Source organism: Myxine glutinosa, chromosome 11 (genome assembly GCF_964187855.1).
Source record: "Myxine glutinosa chromosome 11, kmMyxGlut1.1, whole genome shotgun sequence".
Lineage (NCBI taxonomy): Eukaryota > Metazoa > Chordata > Myxini > Myxiniformes > Myxinidae > Myxine > Myxine glutinosa.
In genome coordinates, this window is record NC_136271.1 from 109,279,240 (window position 1) to 109,297,185 (window position 17,946).

A 17,946-nucleotide genomic window follows, 5' to 3' on the forward strand; every position below is an offset into this window, starting at 1 on the left:
GGTTTCTTGCATACACAGCTCGTTTCAAATCCCCCCACAACATCTCGATGGGATTTAGATCCGGGCTTTGACTTGGCCATTCCAGAACCCTCCATTTCTTTCTTTTCAGCCATTCCTTGGTGGATTTACTGGTATGTTTATGGTCATTGTCATGTTGCAAGGTCCACCTTCGGTTGAGCTTCAACTTTCCGACAGAGGGGCTCACATTATCCTCAAGCACACTCTGGTAGAATGAAGAATTCATGGTGGATTCTATGATGGTGAGCTGCCCAGGCCCTGATGCAGCAAAGCTGCCCCAAACCATAATATTTCCACCACCATGCTTTACAGTTGGTATCAGGTTCTTGTGTTCAAATGCTGTCGTTGGTTTTGCCAAACATGTCTTCTGGAACTGTGGCCAAATAGCTCTACCTTTGACTCATCTGTCCAGAGCACATTGTTCCAGAAGTGCTGGTCTTTGCCTAGGTGTTCAATGGCAAACTTTAGTCTTGCCCTGATGTTCTTTCTGGACAGCAAAGGTTTCCTCCTGGCACACCTCCCATGTCGATCAAATTTGGGCAGCCTCTTTCTAATGGTAGACTCGTGCACTTTGACATCAATTGTGGCAAGAGCTACCTGTCGTTCCCGTGATGACATTCTGGGGTTCTTAGAGACTTCTTTCAGCATCTTGCGGTCTGCTCTCGGGCTGAACCTGCTGGGGCGGCGTGGCCTGAACAAGTTGGCAGTTGTTTGGAATCTTCTCCACTTGTAGATGATCTTCCGGACAGTCGAATGATTGATTTCAAATTGTTTGGAGATCTTTTTAAATCCCTTCCCAGACTCGTAGGCATCTATAACCTTCTTTCTGAAGGCCTCAGAGAGCTCTTTTGATCTCGGCATGGTGACGCCGCACACTTCAACAACAAAGAGCAAACCAAACTAAATGTCTGAGGTTTAAATAAGACAGGTTCCTCCAAGATCCTCTCTAATGATGTTCTAATCATTTGCACCTGAGCTGGTGCACCTGATTCTACTTTTAGGTATTTGAAGTAGTGATAAATGCAGGGGTGTACTTACTTTTGCCACATGCGAAATTTGCATTTATGTTCATTTAAATTATACAATGGACTACAAAATGTAAATGTTTCATGATATTTGTTATATTATATCACCTTTATCTATCAATATTGTTGAAATGAAGATCAAATAGCTGTATGTTGAAATATGTTGAAAAAGTCAAAACTTTACATGGGGTGTACTTACTTTTTCATGTGACTGTATATGCAGGGTGAGCCAAAAATATGGTTATTTTTAACACTCGTGTTAAGGTAATAATAAGTTGTATTTCAAAACAAATATTTACACGAAAGTGAAGTACATAACATGGCATTTATTTGTGGACAAGAACATCTCGGAGATGCGCACCATTTCGTCTGACACATTCCTCCAATCTTGGACGCCAAATATTAATGACGTTCTGCAACATGGCCACGGCAATATCATTGATTTCGCGTCTGATGTTTTTCTTGAGTTCATGAAGAGGTTGTGGACGGTTAACATACACTTTGTCCTTTAGATATGACAACAAGAAATAATCACATGCAGTCAAATCGGGTGACCTCGCTGGCCATGGAATATTGCCATTTCTGGAAATGACATGCTTTGGAAAGAGCACCCTTACAGTAGTCATGGACACTCTGGCAGTGTGTGAGGTTGAACCATCTTGCTGAAACCACGTCATTGGGCTCACTTCTGCAAATCTGTTTAATTCTCCGGAAAGGAAGTTAGAAACCATATCGGTATATCGAGCTGCAGTAACAGTGACGGCATTTCCATTATCATTCTCAAAGAAGTAAGGCCCTATGATGTCGAACGACGAAAGTGCACACCACACTGACTTTGGGACTGTGTAACGGTTTCGTGTGCATTTCTCAATCATTATTCTTGTAAAAAGCTTTGATAGCGAAAGTGCGTTCTTCCCCCGACCAGTTCCACATGGTCACTCAAGTGTTCTGCCTGCAAAAAAATAAAACTAAGTCAGTAAAAAATGAAAATAATAAAAATGCATGTTATCATGCTTCAATATCATGAATGATTTTGTTTTGAAATACAATTATTTATTTCCTTCACACGAATTTCAAAAATGACATGTGTGTGTGTGTGTGTGTGTGTGTGTGTGTGTGTGTGTGTGTGTGTGTGTTTATCATCTCCATAAGTTGGGTTTTATAAAGGTGGCATGGAGTCCTCCCTGGCCGCAAAGTATACACCACCGCTTCGGTGAAGGATTGCGATTCATGGGCTGAGTTGTGAAGTTTTGTTGTTCGCAGAGTTTTGTTCCAAGGGCTCTTTTCAAGATCGTCACTGAGGCCCGTACAGCCTCCAACTGTAGTTTGTTTGTAATATTATTCCCAGGGATGGTTTTTAAGATCTCTGTAAGGTTCTTCTTTATCATTCCCGTTGCCCCAATTATCACTAGTACAATTTTGGCACTCTTCAGCTTCCAGGATTTTTTCACTTCATTCTTCAGGTCTTGGTATTTGGTCATTTTCTTGATTTCTGCAGTATTTAGGCCAAAATCGCTGAGTACTGATATCTCAATCAGCAAGTCTGCAGAGCGAAGGCTTCAGAGTTTTCAAATGCATTGAAAATGAAGATCGGTGGGGAAAAAAATCCAATCCCAAAACAATGACACAAATAGGTCAGCAATCCTGGCAACGAGACCAATATGATTGTACTTCTGAGTGGTGTTTCAAAACAGCCCCAAGATACTGCCGGGTGGGGAAAAAAGGTTTGTTCTTGAAGGATTTGAGTTCATGGATGCTGTGTCGATATCTTTCGGTCAGTCACATATTTTGGCAGAGTTGAGGTCTGATCATGAGGAAGCAGACACTCGCATGATATAGCATGCAGTCCAAGTCTCCAAAGACCTCACAAAAGTAGTCATACAAGTCCCCGATACAAATGTTGTGGTCGTAAGTATATTTGCCCATGACTCAATCCGTGGTTATGCGTTGTGGTTTCGCACTGGCACAAGACAAGCTACTCTTTGTACCAATGCATAGTGTTGCACAAAGGCTAGGTCCAACACTGAGCTTTTGCTCTCCCAGACATCCTTATTTTGATAGCACCAGCACACTCTCTGGAATGGAATAGGCAAGAAAAGGTATCTGGACATCACAATGCAGAGATATGTTTTCACGTGTCTTAATGTACCGTGAAATGGGGTGAATATGGACAGCAAGGTGAATAGGGACACAAACTGAAAAAAAGTTCGGAAACTTTTTTCGCTGAAAATTGATAACCATACTGATTTGTTGATATTTAAGTTGAAAGTGTTCTCTTGTTTTTTTTAAAAGCAACTTATAGTACCTATTAACCCCATATATGGGTTAAATAGGAATAAATATGATTTTTATGGCTGTCCCTATTCACCCCGTTTTACGGGTGAATAGGGACGGTCACTAATACAAAAAAATAATAATCAAGAAACAATCCTGAGTTTCCAACTTATTGCTAAATTGATAGCTCAGATGGATGCACATAATATGCACCCATAATATAAACCATGGTGCCAATGAAAAAAAATATGGGATAAAAAGTTTCTCCAAACTGTCCCTATTTCTTGATTATTATTTTTTTGTCTTAGTGACCGTCCCTATTCACCCGTAAAACGGGGAGAATAGGGACAGCCATAAAAATCCTATTTATTCCTATTTAACCCATATATTGGATCTTCATCCACAGCTCTATGGAATACTGCTCTCCCCTCTGGTCTGGTGCTCCTGCCTCACACCTAGCTCGTCTTCACGCTGTTGAAACCAAAGCGTTCAGAATCATTGGAATCTCCCGCGATGAAGCTAACTCCAAGGGCCTTTCACTCACTCACTGCAGGCAGGTTGGTGGTCTTTCCGTCTTCTACCGACTCCTCTCTGGCCTTGCCCCCCCCCCCCCCCCCCCAGCGCTCTCTGGGCTCTGTCCCCCAAATATTCCTACAGGTCGCACAAGATCTGCCTGCAACCCTCTTATGGTTAAACTGCCAAAATCAAGACTTTCTGCTCACCTTCACTCCTTCATTCCTCTTTTCTCCCACCTCTGGAACAAACTCCCTCACTCTCTTCAATCCCACTCCACCCTCCAGGTCTTTAAAACAGCTGTTCACCACCATCTCTTATCCTCCCCCATCCAAAACCTTGATATTTTCTACCCCCGCTAATTTCGGTACCCTTGTGTTTTATACCTCTCCCCCCCCCCCCCCTCCCCTTCCCATGCCTCCTGCCCCCAAGCCCTCTCCCTCCCACACTTCTCCCTGCTCTCAAATGTTGTGGTTGTGTGCTTCCCCTTCTCTCCCCATCTTGTCTTCCGCTCCCTCTTTTTGTATATTTTGTTTGTCTGGTTGATTTGTTTGTGAAATAAATGTTAGCTCTTTCACGAGCCTCAATTCAGTATACAAAAAAAAAAAAAAAATAGGGACTCTATAAGCTGCTTTTTTTTTTTTTTAAACAAGAGAACACTTTCAACCCAAATATCAACAAATCAGTATGGTTTTCAATTTTCAGCGAAAAAAGTTTCCGAACTTTTTTTCAGTTTGTGTCCCTATTCACCTTGCTGTCCCTATTCACCTTGCTGTCCCTATTCACCCCATTTCACGGTACTGAATGATTCAGGCGAGACATCAAGGCGAGAACGACACAAGCAAAGTGCACAATTCAGGTGAGAACGACACAGGCAAAGCACATCATTCAGGTGAGAACGACACAAGCAAAGCACATCATTCAGGTGAGAACGACACAGGCAAAGCACATCATTCAGGTGAGAACGACACAAGCAAAGCACATCATTCAGGTGAGAACGACACAAGCAAAGCACATCATTCAGGCGAGAACGACACAGGCAAAGCACATCATTCAGGCGAGAACGACACAAGCAAAGCACATCATTCAGGCGAGAACGACACAGGCAAAGCACATCATTCAGGTGAGAACGACACAGGCAAAGCACATCATTCAGGTGAGAACGACACAGGCAAAGCACATCATTCAGGTGAGAACGACACAAGCAAAGCACATCATTCAGGCGAGATCGACACAGGCAAAGCACATCATTCAGGCGAGAACGACACAAGCAAAGCACATCATTCAAGCGAGAACGACACAGGCAAAGCACATCATTCAGGTGAGAACGACACAGGCAAAGCACATCATTCAGGTGAGAACGACACAAGCAAAGCACATCATTCAGGCGAGAACGACACAGGCAAAGCACATCATTCAGGTGAGAACGACACAGGCAAAGCACATCATTCAGGTGAGAACGACACAAGCAAAGCACATCATTCAGGCGAGAACGACACAGGCAAAGCACATCATTCAGGTGAGAACGACACAAGCAAAGCACATCATTCAGGCGAGATCGACACAGGCAAAGCACATTATTCAGGCGAGAACGACACAAGCAAAGCACATCATTCAAGCGAGAACGACACAGGCAAAGCACATCATTCAGGTGAGAACGACACAGGCAAAGCACATCATTCAGGTGAGAACGACACAAGCAAAGCACATCATTCAGGCGAGAACGACACAGGCAAAGCACATCATTCAGGCGAGAACGACACAGGCAAAGCACATCATTCAGGCGAGAACGACACAAGCAAAGCACATCATTCAGGCGAGAACGACACAGGCAAAGCACATCATTCAGGTGAGAACGACACAGGCAAAGCACATCATTCAGGTGAGAACGACACAAGCAAAGCACATCATTCAGGCGAGAACGACACAGGCAAAGCACATCATTCAGGTGAGAACGACACAGGCAAAGCACATCATTCAGGTGAGAACGACACAAGCAAAGCACATCATTCAGGCGAGAACGACACAAGCAAAGCACATCATTCAGGCGAGAACGACACAAGCAAAGCACATCATTCAGGCGAGAACGACACAAGCAAAGCACATCATTCAGGCGAGAACGACACCAGCAAAGCACATCATTCAGGCGAGAACGACACAGGGAAAACACATGATGCATGAAGATGTGGCGATGAGAAATATAAAGTAATAAACAGATCTTGCACAAATGGATTGATGCTTCGACAATAAACGCCATTACAAAATGCTGCCTCGACGAATACCTTGGATGACGGACTTTAGTGGTGACGTTATCCGTGGGAATGTTAATCAGTAATTAAACGAATTAAACGTGACATCGTGCAGTACAGTGCGACGACGTACAGTACAGTCGTAACTCCGTGTACTAATACGATTATTATGGGTGAAAAAGCACATTTGGAGACGTTTTGGCGAATGCACCGTCGTGGTTGAAACCCTCTCCTTACCTAACCAAATGTGTTCACGAATATCAATTAAAGGAATCGGTAAATGGGACAGGAAGCATCACCGCGAACACACAAACACACACACATATAGATATAATTATAATATATTATATACAGTATATTATATTATTATATTACAGCGTGACAAAAGCAATATATGACATTTGATGAACTTTTTACAACAAAACATGTCCTTACCTTATTTGTGGCATCATTCCACAAAGTATTCCGAGTTCTGACTGATGTTGCAATTATAACTCCGTTAACGGTATGTTATTTTTATCTTAATATGCGATCGTACATCGACTTAATCTAGTTTTCAAATTCTGTGTCTTTGTCTCATTTATGATGTTTTATTTTCACCTCTTTGCTTCCTTTATCATTCGTTTCCCACTCGTTTCACTTTTCGTCCAGTATAATGTCCATGACAGTAAAGTTCGCAGTTGTATACATGATGTTTTGTTTTGTCAAATCTTTCATGGGAAGGTGACAACACATCGTTATGAATGTTAAATGGTTTTATTGCGATTTATTTGTGTATAATTTATCAAGTCGTTAAACCTGCTGGTTAAGCTGTTATCCATAAAAAAGGCGTTTTGCCCCTCTAGTCAGGTTCACTATGTTTTTTCGTTCAAAATTTTGGTAGATTAGCAAAACTATACATTTTTGGAATATTGAGAGCATGAGGAATACAAAAATTAATGTTTACATTTGCGTAGACACCTTTGCGAAAATGACACTCAGGACAGTGATGAAGATCTGTAAAAGCATATTCCTGAACGGTATAGACCTCGTAGATCCTGTGTATAGGACTTATAGTTCAATCTGATACTACCTATAACTTCCTATAACTTCAAAGGACTTGCAATATCATGTATTATGTAATACAGTTATATCACAAATATAAAGACTAGCGACCCATGGGTCCTCCAAGCGAGACCAGCAGCAGAATCTCCTTGCTCCAGCCGGTGACGTCACCGGCGGACAACCTCGGCGCCGGAGTGGCTGGTCACGTGACCACCAAAGCGTGCCGCGCGTGCGGTTATAATCCTTTGCACCTGTCGGTCACGTGACCACCGAAACACGCCTCGCCTGAGAGGCGTGACTTTCGGTTTCGGTTATGCTTTCTGGTTTGGCTATATATGCAGCCCGATAAACGGGCTTTTGAGGGTTCCCGAGTTGGTTTTTACAATAAATATCTTCTCGGACGAGTTTGTGCCTTGCCCATCATTTTGTCCGTCTCATGCTGGAGCACGGGCTCCTTCACTGGTGACCCCGACTGCCCCCGAACGGATTTGGGGGCTGCGAACGGACACGGCAAGCGCGCCCTAGCCAGGGAAGCCACCTAGGCTGGTGACGTCGGCTTCTCCCGCACGGCTTCGGGCGCAGTTTCGACCGCGGTTTCGACATGCCGGAGTTTCGGTAACGACGACGGCCAAGACTATGAGGTTCGCGCACCGCGCTCGGCTCCTCCTCTACGACCGGAGGGGCGAACCTATTCCAAGACCCTCCGAAGGCACGGCTGCTTCATCACCTTCGCGCGCACTGACGTTGGCGGAACGGCTGCTTCGTCACCTTCGCGCGCACTGACGTTCGCGGCACGGCTGTTTCATCGCCTTCGCGCGCAATGACGTTCGCGGCACGGCCGCTTCGTCACCCTCGCGCACCTACAACTACAACCGCAACTACTTCTCCGACCCTGCATCCTCGGGAGGCCCGCGAGGAACCTCGGCAGCCTCCCCCGAGGCCTTGACCAGCCCCTCGGTTGGCTCACCCGCTTTTCGCATGCACCGCTTGAGCCTTCTCGGCACTGCACCCGCGAACTGCAACCTCGGGAGGCCCGCGAGGAACCTCGGCAGCCTCCCCCGAGGACTTGCCCGGCCCCTCAGCCGCCCCCCGTCCACTGCACCCCCCGTCCGACCACCCGCCACCACACCGCCCCCCCCCCCCCCTGGCCAGGGGTCATTTCGGTCGGGTCATCTGGACCCCCCTCAGGTTGACCTTCCTGGATCAAGTCCATTCTGGGGGGGGCGTGTGTAGCGACCATGGGTCCCCCAAGCGAGACCAGCAGCAGAATCTCCTTGCTCCAGCCGGTGACGTCACCGGCGGACAACCTTGGCGCCGGGGTGGCTGGTCACGTGACCACCAAAGCGTGCCGCGCGTGCGGTTATAATCCTTTGCACCTGTCGGTCACGTGACCACCGAAACACGCCTCGCCTGAGAGGCGTGGCTTTCGGTTTCGGTTATGCTTTCTGGTTTGGATATATATGCAGCCCGATAAACGGGCTTTTGAGGGTTCCCGAGTTGGTTTTTACAATAAATATCTTCTCGGACGAGTTTGTGCCTTGCCCATTATTTTGTCCATCTCATGCTGGAGCACGGGCTCCTTCAAGACAACGGTTTTCAATTACCTTTGTTTGTTGCTTTTCTATAATCCTGAGCACTATTTTGAGGCCTTTATTGGATTCCTTGACCCAGAAAACATAGGATTAGCATATTTAATTAAGTCTCTAGGTTGACTAGAAGCCGAGATCGCGCAAAATATGTATTTTATGGCGGCCATTTTCAAAATCCAAAATGGCGGCCATGCAGGTGTCTGTGCAAATGCCAACATTGATTTTCAGATTCTCCATGCTCTGAAGATTCCAAAAATGTACAGGTTTGCTAATCCCAAAATTTTGAAAGAAATTATATTTGTTAACATAGTGAACCTGACTATCTTCATCACTGTCCTGAGTGTTATTTTCGCAAAGGTGTCTACGCAAATGTAAACATTAATTTTTGGATTCCTCATGATCTGAATATTCCAAAAATGTATAGTTTTGCTAATCTACCAAAATTTTGAACGAAATTATATTTGTTAACATAGTGAACCTGACTACTCCCTGAATCGTATTTCTCTCATTTGGTTTGGGTCTTTTACTACACGTCTTTCTCAGTCGCACGTTTATGTGTGAAGAGTGTGCACCGAATCTGTAACACGGAAGCAGCCAATAAACCTGTTTCTCAGCCGCTTTGCACACGCTGCTGTGTGACTTCGGAGCCTCACGTTTATATAGGAAGACTTCGTTAGGAGTCGATCTACTCTCTCCTGGTACGTAGAATAAACAGTACAGTATTTGTAAAAGTTCAACAAAAGCCACATCACTGTTCATATCGGTAAATATTATTCCATCGTGTTTGGAAAACCTGGAAAATTGGAAAACTTGGAATAATTGGAAAAACAATATAGTGTGGCGGGCACGTGGGGCAATAATTCCACGCACCAGTGGGTGGCGCGAGCGCCCAGGCGGGGACCGATGGCACATGCCCCGCCCTTCGACCGAGTGGCCACGCCCGGGGACTAGGCGTGGCCTTCGCACATATATGCGGGCTCGAAGTTCGAGCCCGCCCAGTGCTGCAGTTCAAGCTTTCGTAATAAAGACTCTTTTGGTTTTAACAAACGCGTTGTGGCCTACCTCTTTGGCAAGCAAGTTGTGTGCGCAGCACCACACCTCACCGGTGACCCCGATTGGTTCAGCCGTTGCTGACCACCGAACGCGCCATGGCCAACAACGCCGTCGCGGTAAAACTCCCAGAGTTTTGGGAAGCACAGGCCGATGTGTGGTTCGTGCAGGCCGAAGCGCAATTTCAGCTTCGAGGCATAACGGCGGACAAGACCCGTTACGACCACGTGGTCGCCGCCCTCGGGCCCGGCACTGCCGCCCGAGTCGTGTCCATCCTGCGGAACCCGCCGGTCGACCACAAGTACGGGGCGCTCAAACGTCTCTTCATCGCCACGTTCGGCCTCACGGAGATCGAACGGACCGACCGCCTCCTGGACCTTCCCGAACTCGGCGACACACGACCATCCGTGTGGATGGATTATATGCTGTCGCTGCTGGGTGACCAAGCCCCGGATTTCTTATTCCGGGCGCTTTTCCTACGCCAGCTACCTCTACAGGTACGCCTCGCGCTGGCCGGTTCCAACATAAGGGAACCCCGCGCCCTGGCCGTAGAGACCGACAAGTTCTTCGCGGCTTGCGACACGCGGTCGAGTTACGGTGCTGCCGTCGCGGATCCCGAGGCAGATGCTACAGTGTCCCTCGTGGCCGCTGCCACGCCCCGCCCACCACCACCACCACCACCGCCGCCGCCAAGAAAACCGCGGCCGCCGCCGCAAGCCTGGTGCTATTTCCACGCCAGGTTCGGCCACAAGGCTCGGACGTGTCGCCCGCCATGCTCTTTTCACAAGTCGGGAAACGACCAGGCCGGCGCTCATTAGCGGCCCTGAGCGTCGGCCATTCCTGCAGCCTCCTATTCATTACGGACGCCTTGTCCGGCGCCATTTCCTCTGCGATACAGGAGCGCAAGTAAGCGACATCCCCGCCTCCACGTCCGACAAGCGAACCGCGGGCCGGGGACCCGCGTTGCTTGCCGCCAACGGTACACCCATCAGCACATTCGGGAAGCGCTGCCTCTCCCTGCGGTTCGGAGGGCAGCGCTTTCAATGGTCGTTCGTGACCGCCAGCGTGCCAATGGCATTGCTTGGTGCGGACTTCCTATGTGCGAATGGGTTGTTGGTCGACGTGAAGCGCAGACGGCTCGTCCAGGCCGAAACCTTTAGCTCGCTCGCTTGTTCGCTGAGCGGCTTGCTGGAGGGTTCCGTCCCGGCGAGTTTAGTTTGGCACGCTTCCGGCAGCGGACGACTTTACCCGCCTCCTTGCCAGTTTTAGCCCAGCGGCTAAGTCGAAAAATATGGCAGTATATTTCACTTTGTGGAGAAATTATGAAACTTTGCACACAGGTTGGGGACCCCAGTAGGAACATTTTTCCATTAGGACCCAACTCAGCATAGGCCAACGGTCAACAACTTTGTCAAATTTCTAAAATCCTCAATTTTCATCTGATTGACTTGAAATTTGAAGAGCATTTACATATCAGGTCACTGAATACAACTATCTATTATTTTTGAGGTCAACATTGGCCAAAAGGTCAACATAGGCCAAATTTCTAAAATCCTCAATTTTCATCCGATTGACTTGAAAAGGAACGATCTTGAATGACCTGGACATGGTTTATGGTTTTCCACCTGTAAAAGAAAACATGCGTTAATACAATAATGATAAAAGGAAATCGAATGTCTGCAAAGAACTTTCTTGCATAAAAAAGGAAATCTTCTGTCTTAACCTAAACTAATGCAAACAGATGGCAGCACTGAAATAATATGGGATGCTAAGTAAATTCATATGGGGTACTAACTTATCACCTGTTCACCCAAATTGTCATGGGGGGGGGGGGGGGAGGGGGTTAGCCACTGCAATCGTATTTCTATCGGCCACCAGGGGGCGCTTCAGAGTTGGGTCCTAATCGAAAAATGTTCCGACTGGGGTCCTCCATCTGTCTGCAAAATTTCATAATTTCTCCACAAAGTGAAATATTTTTCGACTTAGCCGCTGGGCTATTTCCCGGCCCCCACGCGGCCCACCTTCTCAGCGGTGGCCGTTAAACACGGGGTGGAGCACCACATCCCCACGGTCGGGCCGCCGTTCTATGCCCGGGCACGCCGACTCGAGCCCACGAAGCTCGCGGTGGCGAAAGCTGAGTTCGCCACGCTGGAGCGGCTGGGATCGTGCGGCGCTCCAACAGCGTTTGGGCTTCTCCGCTGCACATCGTGCCGAAGCCCGGCAGGGATGGCGGCCGTGCGGGGACTACCGCCGGCTCAACGATGCCACCACCCCCGACCGCTACCCGGTCCCACACATTCAGGACTTTTCCGCCCGGTTGGCCAACACGTAAGGTGGACCTCATCCGGGGCTACCATCAGGTCCCCGTCCAACCGGACGACGTCCCGAAGGCGGCCGTCATCACCCCTTTCGGCCTCTTAGAATTCCTCAGGATGCCCTTCGGGTTGAAGAATGCGGCGCAGGCGTTCCAGCGGCTCATGGATAGCGTCTTGCGCGACTTACCTTTCCTGTTTGTCTACCTGGACGACATCCTAGTCGCGAGCGCGTCCCGGGAGGAGCACCTGCTCCACCTCCGCACGCTTTTCGAACGCCTGGGCCAGCATGGCCTAATCATCAACCCTGCCAACTGCCGTTACGGTATCGCCACCATCGACTTCTTGGGGCACCGCATCACCGAGCACGGGGCCGTCCTTTTACTGGCCAAGGTGGAGGCGGTCAGGGATTTCCCGCGGCCCCGCACGATCAAGGGGCTCCAGGAGTTCCTGGGCATGGTAAACTTTTACCACCGTTTCGTGCCCCACGTCGCCCGGTTCCTCCGCCCCTTGCACGAGGCCCTTCGGGGCAAGCCGGGCAAAGGTGACATCGCATGGTCGGAGCCGATGGCCGCGGCGTTCGCGGGCGCAAAGCTGGCTCTGGCCAACGCCACCATGCTGGCGCACCCGGCGCTCGATGCACCGATCGCCCTCACCACCAACGCGTCGGACTACGCGGTGGGTGCGGTGCACGAGCAATGGGTGCGTGGTGCTTGGCAATCGCTGGCGTTTTTTAGCCGGCAGCTGCGCCCGCACGAACGACCGGTACAGCACCTTCGACCGCGAGCTGCTCGGGCTCCACCTGGCGGTCCGACACTTCCGCCACCTGCTGGAGGGCCGCCCGTTCACGGCCTTCGTTGACCACAAGCCCCTTGTGTTCGCGATGGCCAAGGTCGCCGAGCCATGGTCGGCACGGCAGCAGCGCCACCTCTCTGCCGTGTCCGAGTACACGACGGACATCCGTCACGTGGCGGGTAAGGACAACCCGGTGGCGGATTGCCTTTCCCGGTCCGTCGTGCACGCGGTCCACCTCGGGGTCGACTATGCCCAGATGGCGGAGGCCCAGACCGCCGACCCCGGCGTCCAGGCCTTGCGGACCGCCATCACGGGCCTCCGCGTCACCGAGGTGCCATTCGATGCCGCGGGCACGGCCCTCCTATGCGACGTCTCCCTCGGCCGGCCTCGCCCCATCGTGCCCGCTGGCTGGCAGCGCCCGGTGTTCGACGCCATCCACGGCCTGTCCCACCCTGGCGCGAAAGCATCCCAGAAGCTCGTCGGGGCGAAGTTCGTCTGGCATGGCCTCAGGAAGGACGTCCGCGACTGGGCCAGGACGTGCCTCGCGTACCAGCGCGCTAAGTTCCACCGCCACACCCAGGCACCGTTGGCCCCGTTTACGGTTCCCGAGCGGCGGTTCGACCACGTGCACGTCGACTTGGTGGGACCTCTGCCCCCCTCGCGAGGGTTCACCCACCTCCTCACCATGGTCGACCGCACCACGCGGTGGCGGGAGGCCGTCCCATTGGCGGCGACGTCTGCGGCTGAGGTGGCGCAAGCCTTTATCGCCACTTGGGTTGCCCGGTTCGGTTCCCCCTCGGGCATCTCGTCCGACCGCGGCTCCCAGTTCACCTCGGAGCTCTGGGCCGTGGTGGCGCAAGGACTCGGGGTGAGGCTACACCACACCACGGCCTACCACCCCCAGGCCAACGGCCTGTGCGAGCGCTTTCATCGCTCCATGAAGGCCGCGCTCCTGGCCAGTCTCCGTGACGGCGGCTGGGTCGACAGGCTCCCCTGGGTCCTGCTGGGCCTCAGGACGGCGCCCAAGGACGACCTGCGGGCGTCCTCGGCGGAGCTGGTCTTCAGGCAACCACTGCGGGTACCGGGTGAATTTATCCCTGACTCCACGGCTCCTTGGTCCGCGGCGCAACAGCGCTCCGCCCTTCAGGAGACCGCCCAGAGGTTCGCCCCGGTGCCAACGGCACACCACGGTTGCCCGCCTTCCCACGTCGCCCCAGAGCTTCGCACGGCAAAGTACGTGTTCATCCGGCACGACGCCCACCGGGCACCGCTACGGCCCGCGTACGATGGGCCCTTCCGCATGCTGGAGACCGGTGACAAGTTTTTCACGGTCGACATCGGCGGTGCCCCGGATCGCATTTCCGTAGACCGCTTCAAGCCGGCCCACCTCGATCCGGACCACCCCCCGCCGGCAGCGCTGCCTCTGCGTCGAGTCCGCCCCCCGGCGGTCGGACCCCCGGCACCCCCGCCAGCAGCTCTGCCTCCGCGTCAAGGCCGCCCCCCGGCGGTCGGACCCCCGGCACCCCTCCGCCCCACTGCCCCCAAGCCCTGCACCCATCGCCAGGGGGCGTTTCGGCCGGGTCATCCGGCTTCCCCGCAAACTCACCCTTCAGGTGCGCGGGAATTCTGGGGGGGTGCGTGTGGCGGGCACATGGGGCAATAATTCCACGCACCAGCGGGTGGCGTGAGCGCCCAGGCGGGGACCGATGGCACATGCCCCGCCCTTCGAACGAGCGGCCACGCCCAGGGACTAGTTGTGGCCTCGGCACATATATGCGGAATCTAAGCTCGAGCCCGCCCAGTGCTGCAGTTCGAGCTTTCGTAATAAAGACTCTTTTGGTTTTAACAAACGCGTTGTGGCCTACCTCTTTGGCAAGCAAGTTGTGTGCGCAGCACCACACCTCAATAGTGTGGAGCTATGCTCGCACAATAAAGCCGGACAAAATGGACGACACCAGGAACGAAGTTTCACTGAGCTATTTATTCTAGCTCAACTCGAAAGAACTCAAAAGCACTGAATAGCCCGTTAGGCCGCATTAACACGGGCGGCAATTTATATCAAAAGTTCACCACACAAAAGCCACGCCTCTCAGGCGGGGTGTGGTATGCAAATAAGTCAGCCATGCCTCTCAACGGGGCGTGGTATGCAAATTGAGAGTCCACCCGGGCAAGGCAAGTCCGGACACGTCCGGGCGAGTCCGGGCAAGTAACCGCCCGCCGGTTACGTCATCGGCCGGTGCAAGGTGATTGTGTTATGCTTCCGGTAACCACTACATGCGCCTCCCCAGAATTAACTTGCACTGGGAGAGTCAGTTTGAGGGGGGTCTTGATGACCCGGCCGAAACGACCCCTGGCGATTCGTGTGGGGGTGGTAGGTGGCGTGGCGGTGGATGGTCGGGCGAGGGGCTTGGTTGATGGGGGACGGCCCCGTCGTGGAGGAAGGGCCAACCGTGGAGGTTGGTCGAGGTCCAAATGGGCCGGCTTGAGGCGGTCCACGGAGATGCGGTCCGGTTTGCCGCCGATGTCAATGATGAACGACTTGTCGTCCCTCTTCAGGACCCGGAAAGGTCCATCGTACGGCGGCCGGAGCGGTCCCCGGTGTGCGTCATTCCGGATAAAAACGTACTCCGCTGTGCAAAGTGCTGGGGGGACGTGGGGTTGGGGGCAGCCGTGGTGGGACGTGGGCACGGGGGCAAATCTCCTGGAGGACCGAGCGTTGGCGAGCCGCGGACCAGGGGCCGGTGGCGTCAGGGATGAACTCGCCCGGCTCACGCAGTGGCTGGCCGTAGACCAGCTCGGCGGTGGAAGCCTGGAGGTCCTCTTTAGGGGCCGTTCGGAGGCCCAAATAGGACCCACGTGAGCCTGTCGGCCCAACCGTCGTCCTGGAGGCTGGCCCTGAGAGCGGCCTTCATCGAGCGGTGGAACCGCTTGCACAAGCCGTTAGCTTGGGGGTGGTAGGCCGTGGTGCGGTGTAGCTTGACCCCCAAGGCCTGGGCGACCGCGCCCCAAAGCTCGGAGGTGAATTGCGGGCCTCTGTCGGAGGAGATGTCCGAGGGGGTGCCAAAACGGGCAATTCAGGTGCCAATGAAGGCCTGCGCCACGTCGGCGGATGTTGTTGATGCCAGCGGGACGGCCTCCGGCCACCTGGTGGTCCTGTCCACCATCGTGAGGAGGTGGGTGAAGCCCCGCGAGGAGGGAAGGGGTCCCACCAGGTCCACATTGACGTGGTCGAAGCACCGCGCGGGCACGTCGAATGGTGCCAACGGGGCCTGGGTGTGCCGGTGGACCTTCGCGCTCTGGCAGGCGACACAGGCGTTGGCCCAGTCGCGGACGTCCTTACGGAGCCCGTGCCGGACGAACTTTGCTGCCACGAGCTTCTGCGACGCTTTACGGCCCGGGTGGGAAAGGCCGTGGAGGGCGTCAAAAATGTGCCTCTGCCATCCGGTGGGCACGATGGGGCGAGGTTGGCCCAGGGAAACGTCGCACAGGAGAACTGTGCCTGTGTCCTCGAAGGGGACGTCGGCCAACCGCAGGCCTGTGTCCGCTGTCCGGAGGGCCTGCACCATGGGGTCGGCGGTCTGGTCGGCCGCCATGCGGGCGAAGTCCACACCGAGGTGGACGGCGTTCGCGCCGGACCGGGAGAGGCAATCGGCCACCGCGTTGTCCTTGCCCGCGACGTGCCGGATGTCCGTCGTAAATTCGGACACGGCGGAGAGGTGGCGCTGCTGGTGGGGGCTCTGCAACCTTGGCCATGGCGAAGACCAGGGGTTTGTGGTCCACAAACGCCGTGAACGGGCGGCCCTCTAAAAGATGGCGGAAGTGGCGAACGGCCAGGAAAAGGCTGAGGAGCTCGCGGTCGAAAGCACTATCAGGGGTCGAATTACTCTGTAGGGAGGGCACAGCAATGTTTGCCTTTGATGACTTCAAATTTTTTGGGGGCACCAAGGCATTTTCTTTTGGGTTTGGGGGGGTACCAATGCAATCTAGAATTATTCTTGTGGGCACAAAGGCAAAGTGTGTCGGTAACTTAAACAGGCAGGGAAATGTTACTGACAGAACAAGTAAATCAACTTAAACTTTTTAATAATGTATTTTTAGAATATAAACAGTTTCAGAAAACTCAACTCAACTCAGAACTGCATTGTCATCATGGCCATGGAACAAAGTTTAACCTTTGTTTGACAGAACAAGTAAATCAACTTAAACTTTTTTTAAATGTAATTTTAGAATTTGAATCTCAATAACAGTTTCAGATTTGATTTCTCTCAAAACTCAACTCAACTCAGTCAGAACTGCATTGTCATCATGTCCATGTAACAAAGTTTAACTTTTGTTTGACAGAGTTTAACTTTTTTCATCATCATCATCAGACATCATCTTTACTCAATACTGACTCAGTCTTGAGTCAGGTATACATGATTACAATTCAATCACCCTTGGGGGAGATGGGTGTAGTATCAGGCCTACGTCCAAATGCACTCATAGAATGCCACCTGGCAACGCTACGTGAAGGATCAAAGTCGTCGGGGTCGGGCCCTTCTGTGCTGATGTGCAGAAGGTGTTCCTGCATACCCAACCCCAGTTTTAGCCTCCAATCTCCAAGAATACGCTTCACTGCTGAGAACTGCCTCTCTACATGTGAAACGAAAAAAAAAATTCAACGAAATTTGGCGAAATTCATGGCGAAAAAAATTCAACAGTGTAAGTACATCGTATCACACAGGTCGCCATCTTTTCTCAGTGTTGCTCAACACGGCAAGGGCCATGCCCGATATCGGGGCCAGAATATCTTACTTCGCATCATCAGATTGCAATGAAATTCCACCACAAACTAGATAACATGTTGGAAAAAACGTCCAACATACCTTTTATTTTGTCCGGAACATTCGATCGTCGATTTGAAAAGTGCTGAACACAAGCCAAACTTTCGAGTCGATCGTTATGACAGAACTTGAAGAGGTCTCGTGTAAATTCGAAAACGAGGTTAGAAGCGCGAACAATTCCACTACGTCATCGGCTATGACGTACGCGGAAATACCCTCCGACAGCCAATGAAAAACCTGCATTTCTTGGAGAT

The 17,946-nt window shown here is 51.7% G+C and overlaps 1 protein-coding gene across 3 annotated transcripts in view; it reads right to left on the reverse strand.

Moving 5' to 3' along the window:
• IMMP2L (inner mitochondrial membrane peptidase subunit 2) overlaps positions 1–6,740 on the reverse strand; it is a 327,553-nt gene extending 320,813 nt beyond the window's left edge. Inside the window, exon 1 of one of the 3 annotated variants that reach the window (XM_068131294.2) lies at positions 6,515–6,740. In XM_068131294.2, coding sequence (XP_067987395.1) covers positions 6,515–6,531 — 17 coding nt within the window. In that variant the 5' untranslated portion in view covers positions 6,532–6,740. Of the gene's footprint in view, positions 1–6,112; positions 6,431–6,514 lie in introns of those variants that run through there. The other 2 variants (XM_068131296.2, XM_068131295.2) reach the window with 2 other exon arrangements.
• Positions 6,741–17,946: the final 11,206 nt, after the last annotated feature.